The sequence below is a fragment of the Panthera tigris genome, chromosome B2, assembly GCF_018350195.1.
Source record: "Panthera tigris isolate Pti1 chromosome B2, P.tigris_Pti1_mat1.1, whole genome shotgun sequence".
Taxonomy (NCBI): Eukaryota; Metazoa; Chordata; class Mammalia; order Carnivora; family Felidae; genus Panthera; species Panthera tigris.
In genome coordinates this window covers 78,048,536-78,058,166 of record NC_056664.1, presented here as the reverse complement: position 1 = coordinate 78,058,166, position 9,631 = coordinate 78,048,536, and the positions used below count along the sequence as shown (strand labels likewise).

Sequence of the window (9,631 nt, the reverse complement as noted above, 5' to 3'; positions counted from 1 at the left end):
GTTGCTTATAACTGACTGCATGCTAGAATGTTATATAATCAGTTTTAACAGCTGTAGAATTTTTACCTCCAAGATAAGAGTAGAATCCAAGTTTTTTTTTTTAAAGGATGATAGATGAAAACATGATTCATCACATTTAACTCCCTTTCCAAACATAGCTTTGCTGTAATGAAGTGAGCAAAAAATGCTTCAGTGATTTCTTTTGTTGAATTCTTTTAGCATATTTCCACTAATTAAACCAATCATAAATGTACTGGGGCATATATATTTATAATTGACCTAATTAGTCAAAGAGAAGTTTTGTTTTTTTTTTTCCTCTTTTTAATTTTGGTGATTATAACTCATCAATTTTTTGTTTAAACAAGGCCAGGGCTTAAGGGCTTTCACAAGATCCTCAGATAATTCATATGCCCGTTAAATGGTTGAGAAGCATTGGTATAGCACAGGGTGGCCATAAATTATCCACCTAATTTATGGCCACCTAGTTTTAATAGCTACCTATTTTTAATGACCTAATGAGATTGTCAAACTCAGCACTACTGACAATTTGGGCCAGATCACTCTGTTGTGGGAGTCATACATGTCACAGGATGTTCAGGCCATCTCTGGCCTCTACCACTAGATGCCAGTAGCACACCCCCAACCCCCAACCTGAAACAACCAAAAATGTACTTCCAGATATATTGCCACATGTTGGGGACTAGGGAAAGAAACAGTCCCCAGCTGAGAACCACTGGTAGGTATGTGGGCGTTTCTAGGAGAATGTAGACAGTAAGTTGGAATACGGAGGGGGAGTGGGAGTAGAGTGGATTTTATCCCTTCTTAACCCCAATAAGGGCAAAAGGATAAACACTCTTAACAAAGTAAGCATGTGTGAGTTTTCACACAGAATTAAATTTATAAAAGAGCTGGTTTAACTTGGAAGGCAAGATCTCCTAAAAGGAAAATCAGTACTGGCAGTCTGAATGGAGCCACAAGTAATAACAGTTTTAATTCTACATTCAAGTTGGATCAAGAATAAAATTTCTTCCACAGCCAAATTTCTGCTTATTACCTTACCAAAAAGTTCTAGCTTATGGGCTACTTACTGATTTTAAGTAATGTGTGAGGTAATGCCAGAAAATAAAAAATGTAAGCAACTTCTTGGATTTACTTATAATTAGATGGATCCAGTAGTTGATTACTCTAGTCCAAATACCAACCATACTTGATCTTAGTAAGAAGATCGTAATAGCTACCTAGGGATTCTGAATTCCCAGAGATCCCTGAAATTGCTTTTTAACAGATAGTTACAGAATTATATGTGCTAACAGTCATTCTTTTATTAAAAGGCAGTACTGGTGTGTGCTGTACTTAGGTTGCTGTATACAGTAATTGGTGTTAATAAGCAGATCTTCTAAAGCACCTAATAGCCTGTCCCTTGCCTGTTGCTAGACAAGGCTTTCCAGTGCTCTGCTCCTGTGCTTGCCTTAGGTAAGGAGCATTAGATCCAAATACCTGTCTCACTGAAAGATGAGTCTTCTCTATTACTACATCCATTTTCTACTAGATCATTCCCAAAAGCACACAAAATATGCTATTAAAAAAACTGAGGGTGCCTGGGTGGCTCAGTTAAGCCTCAACTCTTGGTTTCAGCTCAGATCATGATCTCATGGTTTGTGAGTTCAAACCCCACATCGGGCTCTGAGCTGACAGCTCGGAGCCTGTTTGGAATTCTTTCTCTCTTTCTGCCCCTCCCCTGCTCAGGCTGGCACCAGCTCTCTCACTCTCAAAAATAAACATTAAAAGAAAAATCTTGATCCTGTGATCCTTCTTCCAGCTATTACCTTTTTTTCTGCTACCACCTTTACAGCAAAAGTCAAGAGTTTTCTAGTTTTACTCCCTTTTCACCAACTTCTATTAGGAAAATTTCATAGAAAGTGATCAACTTAATGTGAAAAATTACCTTGTCATATTTCTTTCATATGTATGTTTTTAACTTTCAAAGAACACATACATGATTTATCTCCTAAGAATAAGATGGTTCTTCTATACAGAACTTTAATCCCATTATTCTACTTAAAATACTTTCCTAATTTAACACGCAGGCCATAGTTAGATTTTCCCATTCCCCAAAGATCGTTGCAGCTTTTTTTTCTCCCTAAAGCAGGATTAAATCAAGATTGTGACTTTCTGGAACAACTAGACCTGTTGTCTTCTTGACTGCTTCTTCATAGTGTCATTTAATTTAACCTTTTATATCACTTTGAACTGTAAACTGGACGCTAGGTCTAAAGTAATTTAAAGTTTATTTAGGGAGGGGGGAGGGGGAGAAGGGCAGAGAGAGAGGGAACGGAATCCCAAGCAGACTCCACACTGGCTGCATGGATCCCAACGCAGAGCTTGAACCCATGAACTGTGAGATCATGACCTGAGTGAAACCATGAACTGGAAGCTTAACCCACTGAGCCACTCTGGCATCCCTAAAGTTTTTATTTAATACAAGATGCTGCTGTAGTGTTCACGTTACATCACACAATGTATGGCTGGCTTTCCCAGGACTAGTGATAAGTTTGGACATTTTGTTAGGTCATTTGATACAGGATGCCTGTCAGACTTTTCTCCACTACTCTATTTAAACTACCAGTGATTTCCACAGTGCTAAATCTAATCAACATTTGACCTTGAAAAGTGTTTCAGTTGGTTCTACATAACTTTTTTTTTCTTGTTCCCTGCTGGCTCAGTCTTCATTTTTCTAAATGTTAAAACATACATATGCCCCAGGATTTAACCTTGGGCTCCTTGCCACCTCTGTTCATACTCTGTTTGGTGACCACATCTAATCCTAAAGACATAAGATTGTATTAACCTCTTGCATTCCTAGGTAGCCCAGACAGTTAAGCATCTCTTAGTTTTGGCTCAGGTCATGATCTCACAGTTCGTGAGTCTGAGCCCCACATCACAAGTGCAGAGCTTGCTTGGGATTCTCTCTCCCTTTCTCTCTGCCCTTTCTCTGCTCACACTCTCTCCCTCTCCCTCAAAATAAACTTTAAAAAAACTTATTTGCCTTGATAGAAGTAGGAAATTATGTTAAAAAATATTATATTCTTAGTCTATGGAGGCATTTCCACTTGGATGTTTAATAGAGGTCTCAAAACTTATGTCTAAAACCAAATTCCTTACTTTTGCCTCTCAAACTTTTTCCTCCAAATCATCATTCCCAGTCAGTTAATGGCATCTGTATTCTAGTTTCTCAGCCAAAAAACAGTCCATCTAGTAGTCTTGGTTCCGTCTCCAGTCTCACCATCTCTTCCTTAGTCAGTGATTGCCCAATTGTGGTCTTGTGGTTTTTGTTTTGCTTCATCTGTGTGTCCTTACCACCTCTCCCAGTCTCCTATAGCAGTCACAGTGATCATTTAAAGATCTAAATCTTTTACTTAGATGGCTTCCTACCCTAAGTAAAAGTCAAAGACTTTTATAGTGGTCTACAGGGCCCTAAATTACATGCATTCTACCCCACCTTCCTTAATTCTGGTCTCTTGCCTGCTCACCCTGCCTATCCCACATTGGCTGCCTCCTGATCCTCCCATGTAGTTTGTATACTCCTGCTGTTCTCTGCCAACAGTGCACATCTATAAAACTTCAGGGGTAAATCTTTTACCAACTTGTTCAAAAACTCCTCTCAGTGAGACCTGCTGAGACTACTATTTAAAATTGCAGCTTGATATCCTGGTTTTGTTGTTTTCTTTTTTTTTCTGTAACACATAACTATATAATTATCTGTTCTTCTGTTAGAGGGCAGTGAGGGCAAAGATCTTTGTTCAGTGAAGTATCACAGTGCCTGGAACAGTGCCTAGAGTATGGTATGTACTCAGTAAACAGTTTTTTAATGAATTTCAAACTACTACAGGGTTTGCAGAGTAGTATTTCATTGAACAAAGATGTAATGAATCAGAATATCCCATTTTGGTATTTTGGTTTTACTATATTAAGAAATGGACGCAGAACTAAGGTGACACTTAATGCTCCAGAAATCCCACTAATGAGCTTCATGAGCTTTAATTTCATAGCTTTTTTGGATATTCACTATAAAAACAACAGTTTCCGTCTTGCTACTCTGACCTATTCTTTAAAGTAGGTAATAAGAAAAGTGGTTCAGTGCATGATACGCATTCAGGTAGCATGAATTCAACTAAATGCCCAACAAAAGAAAAACGAAAGCAGGGCTACGACTTCTCAGGGTGCCTCAGAGGTAAGCCTGTCTGTATGAGGCCAGTTCCTCTGTACCTTACAGTATGATAAGCATTTTGCTCTGAGTGTCCTTGAAATTCATAATTTCTAAACATAATTTTCTCTGGTGCTCACTGGCACCATTTGAAAGCTGGAGGAAATCACATTGTAGATATTGATGGTGTCTTCATATTAACAAGACATGGGATATTGGAAAACTTTTCCCATTGTCAACTGCCTCGCTTAAATAGGCAATAGGTGGAAAATCCTCAAAATTATCCATACATTCCCCTTCCTTAGATCTTACCAACCGTTACCAAAAATGAAACACATGGTGAAGGCACATTTGACTGGAGGGGAATGAGAAAAAATACTGAGCTAGTTGCTGTGAAGGTAAGTCATGGAGACTTCACAGAATAGGAATTTATTCTTTGCTCTAATCATATGCATTTGACAGAGGCTCTGCCTTTATGGATTCCAAAGTGTCAAATGCCTCTATGTGTCCAGTTTCTTCCTTATGGTGGTGCTGTTTGTGTCTGCATATTACAAATTCCTTAATTTCCACGTTGATAGCTCTTTGTGCACATATGTACATGTGTTTACCACTCCATGAGAAATCCTGGCATCTTTAAGATGATGAGAAGACATTTACCTCAGAGTAATGCTACTCTGATAATTGTCTTTCTGACAGCTCTACAGGGCTAAATGTTTTCTGTTCTGGCATGCATTTGATTTTATTTCTGGTACCTTGGGATTTCCCTTTGTTTTAGAGCCTGGCAACATTTTGACAATTTGTTTTTGAGATCTAGTGCATCTAACATTTTTGTTTTTGGAGCAGAAAGAGGGGGAATGGAGCAGTTACCCAATAATGTCATTTCAGCCCATCATGTTGAGAGGACAAAGATACTCTATATACTATATGACATGTCTTTACACACTCCAGGATTGAGGTTTAAGCTATCCATTAAATTTCTTTATATTAGGGACACCTGGGTGGCTCAGTCAGTTAAGTGTCCAACTCTTGATTTTAGCTCAGGTCATGATCTCCTGCTTCAGGAGATGGAGCCCCACATCAGCCTTGCTGACAGCACGCAGCCTGCTTAGGATTCTCCCTCTCTGTGCCCCTCTCCCCGCTTGTGTGCACGTGTACACTCTCTCTCAAATAACATTAAAAAAAAAATGTCTTTATGTTAAAATTTAATTAGTTCTACATTAAAGTTGACTTCACACACAAAAAAGGCCTATAATTACATAGTTCGTACTAAGGTTTGTGAAACAAGCAAGTTTCTACTGAATTTGATTTTTTCCCCCTTGTGGTCATATCTTCATGGTAATTTTGGTAAGTGAATACTCTTAAAGATATGTCCCAGAACTCTCATGGGAGTAGAACATTAAATAACGAACTCGGGGTAGCTTTGTTTCACTGTCTTGAGTTCTTGTTATGAAAGAGATACGGATGTCATTCTATTTGGACTTTACTTTCCTCAGTTGGATATCCTAAGATTGAGATGTGATTTGTAAAGATCTTACAGGCTCTACAACTCCATGATGGGTCATTCTGAAGTAGAATATTTACTGTATTTAAGCATAAAGCCAAAGAGCTTGGGATTTAAAATTTTTTCAGACTAAAGGAAATGGGGCAGCAGAGGCAGTTTTAGAACCTCTAGTCACTAGGAGAAATAAACCTGTAGAATATTCATTTTACTTACTACACAATTTACTAAAGGGAGGAATGCCAGTTCAAGAAACTGAGGGAGCAGTAATGAGTACTATTAAACAAACTGCAAAGAATTTATACTCCTGGATAAAGGAATTTATTACATTTATAAACTATGTGTGCTCAAGAACATTTATAATTTAGAAATGACTGAAAACTGCAGTGATAATGTGCGAGAGGTTTTAGTTAAAATGTAAGCATATCATTTGTTGGATTCTAAAGTACTCCAAAGGTATTTTGCTATATTCCTGTTTGGGGTGAGCAGTCTATTTGTGGTGAAGCATCACACAAGGATTATACATTTCTCGCCAACAGTCTCATGGTGGTTTATAAATATGACTGGGGTCCTTTTTGCTTTCTAGCAGCCTCCCCATGTTAGCCTTGCCACATGGTCAGTCTTCTGTTTGGTAGGTTTTATAAATCCTAAAAGTTCTAGTTCGGAAACAGCTCTAATAAATCGAGCACTGGAGGCTGCGGCTAAGGAAATTTGCCATATTTTTTGACAAAAAGGTTAAAATCTCAATGTTAAAACATCAGTTGTTAAACTGAAGTAAAGTTCAAATATCTATTCCTAAATTAAACCGTAATCCTTACTGGAAAACATCAAATGTAATTAGAATCCACTGTCGACAAGACATGAATGGTAAAGTGCTTAAAGCTTACCTAATTCTAATTTTTCTTACAGTCTGAAAATTGCTTCCCCCTCAACTTCTAATAGTACATCATCGATCACCTTAGAAAAACATAATTACATTGACAGTTATGGGACATTTTTGCTAAATTCGGGAGTATGACCTTGATACAAGTTTGGGATTTGGTCTCATTTTAAACTTGGAATAAGTGTTTAGAAACAAGTTATTCTGGGATGGTATGGTTAATATTAACAAGTAATAATGTTGTCTGGGGCACATCTTTATAAATCTCTAAAATAAGTCTGGAGAAACTATAGGCTTATACGCCATGTAAACCTGGACATTGTAGAACTGGTTTTTTAAAAAAGGATACTGGATAATTTCATTCCTTTCTTCTGAGGTTATAGAATTTGCATCCATTTTTTCAGCAGCTGTCACAACTGTTGCAAAAGCCTTTTGAGAGACAAGACAGAAGAAAATAAAAATCTCTATCACTGCCAAGTATCTTTTATTGCATTTGATGACTGTATGAAGCCAGGTCAAGTACTGCTGCTGATAGCTGGCACATTTTTGAAATATTGCACCAAATTTCAGATTCTTAAAACTAATCTTCTTAGAAGGTGCCAATCATGCATATTTTTAAATGGTGACATCTGTTAAATAGGGCCTCTGACAGAGTTAACTTTGTAATGCTCTTCTGAGGATGGAAAGAAGTTATTTATCTTAGTAACAACAGTCGTCGGTTGCCTTGCCAAGCATTCCTTGTACTTCCTGATTGCTACATCTGTTGTATAGCTATTCCAATATTTTTTTTGTTTTATGTGATAAGGGAAACACTAGTTAATAATACACTTCTGTGGAATAACAGAACCAACCTAAACTGTTTAGCTCCTGCTTACTGTTAACTGTAGGGGTAGGTCACATACTTATTTTGACCTGGCACACTCACAAAATTCACTTGGTTGAGGTGTGGAATCAGAGTGCACAGGACTTGGAGTGGGACCCTTGAATGACCTGCTTATCTGGAGGAGATTTTGCAATATGAGGGGATTTACGCTTTCCAAACAAAAGAACAGGGCATTAAAAAAATGAAAGATGAGTTCCAAAGTACCAAAAGTATTAAAACCCCAGGAGAATGGTCACGGATGGCGAGGCAAATATACAGCTTGCTCTTTTCCCCCTGACCTACCTCTGACCAGTCCACAAGGTTGATTAGCCTGCTACACTCGAGGTGCAGTTTATATGCTATGCAGATGTCCGGGGCGACATTTGGAATGCAGCCTTCTTCACTTTTCAGTGCTTCATTCTAAAAACAACAGTAAACTAAGATGTCTGCCTTTTAGAAATGATTAGGAACACAAGCAGCCATTAATGAACCCTCAAACTAAATTCAGTAAGCCAGTACATGGAAGTCTTTGGTTTCCTTTATTTAGTGAGCTGCATTTACTAACAGTTACTTAGCTCTTGTTTTAGATTAGGTCTTCATCATCATCCCCTTACCTCCTAGTCACTGGAAGAATAATCAGGATCAGAAAACAAGTGTATTTTTCATTTTAATCCAATTATTAATTTTTCAATTTTAATCATACATTATTATTTTCAGAGACCCTAATGCATTTCTATTTTCCATAAAAAGTTTATGGACTTTCTTGGGATTTTCAATAAAATGCCACTTCTAACACTTGTAATTATAGCAATAATTATTCTCTATTAATACCAACATACCACTACCAGAGTTGTAAGTTACTTCTCAAAAAGCTGTCAAACACTGCAGATCCTAACTCCTACAAAAACCATCTTTTTTAACTTGTTTGAAATCTATAGTTCTTACTGAGACAATCTCTCACACATACATACACATGGAGTTTATAATATATATCCTCCCCAAAGACTCTTAAAATCATACCAGATCTCTACTGTGACCTACCACTGAAGAGAAATTTTAATTTGTGTTTTATATAGTAAAAATATTTTGTGCTTTAAATATGAAATATTCAAGCTCCCCACTACCACCATCATTGAAAACCACTGATTTCTATCTTCCTACTCAGTATTCTCTTGTAATGCTTAGCATGCTAGCTTGAGTGCCATTTTGGGATAGAAAACCAGTAAAGTGGAACATTCTTCATAGATTTTTATGAAATTATTTCTTAATATCTTTTGGGCCAAGATTTCTAGGTGTTTAGCTGAGTTCAAAACAAATGAATGTATTAGCAAATTGTCAACAGATTATTTCATGTATACATAAACTTACTGAAATGTTTAAAATGATGGCTTCATCTGAAGTTTTTAAAACTCTGAACTGTACTGAACTCTGTTTAAAAAACAGCTTTTTTTTTTTTTTTTTAAGTTTCTTTTGTGAGAGAGCATGTGTTTGAGCAGGGGAGCAGCAGAGAGAGAGAGAGAGAGAGAGAGAGAGAGAGAGAGAGAGAGAGAGAGAGAATCCCAAGCAGGCTCCGTGCTGTCAGTGCAGAGCCCGACGCAGGGCTTGATCCCACAAACTGTGACATCGTGATCTCAGCAGATGTCAAGAGTCAGATGCTCAACCAACTGTGCCACCCAGGTGCCCCAAGAAAAGCTTCTTGGAGCTAGCAAATATGTCTGGATTTTAGGAGTTTCATCCCTGCCAGATTATTGGCCATCCTCTATACTCAGCTCTTGAGATACTCTCTCGGAGTAGATCTTCCTTTGATTGAAAATCCCAAACTATTTATTTCTTATATCAGAAACAAACCATCTGGATCTTTTAAATACTGTTTGATCCATGATCTGATGTTATGTCTGTAGGAAACATTTATTTTCACAAGAGTAGTAGCATTATACTCTGGTGTCTTCATGCCTGTGATCTGGCATTTTACCACATGAAGGGGAAGATAATTACACACAATCGAAAGTTGGCAGCATTATTCACTGGCTTAGAAAATGCCCTCTAAAGTCTAAAGAATTTTTTTACACCTAAAAGAGGTATAATCCTGCGCTACCAACTCCCCATTTATTAGGACTGCAAATTTACAATATTTTTGTGGTAAATGAAGCCTGGGGTCTGAATCAAACTTTCAGAGTAACAAATAGG

General features: G+C 37.5%; 1 protein-coding gene across 4 annotated transcripts in view; it reads right to left on the bottom strand.

The window, feature by feature from the left end:
- Window positions 1-6,000: 6,000 nt before the first annotated feature.
- Window positions 6,001-9,631, bottom strand: part of ORC3 (origin recognition complex subunit 3) — a 61,803-nt gene continuing 58,172 nt past the window's right edge. For 2 of the 4 annotated variants that reach the window (XM_007076918.3, XM_007076919.3), the window contains exons 18-20: window positions 7,748-7,864; window positions 6,932-7,011; window positions 6,001-6,390 (exon numbers count right to left, since the gene is read on the bottom strand). In XM_007076918.3, the coding sequence (XP_007076980.1) occupies window positions 6,285-6,390; window positions 6,932-7,011; window positions 7,748-7,864 (303 nt within the window). In that variant the 3' untranslated portion in view covers window positions 6,001-6,284. The other 2 variants (XM_007076920.3, XM_042986783.1) reach the window with 2 other exon arrangements.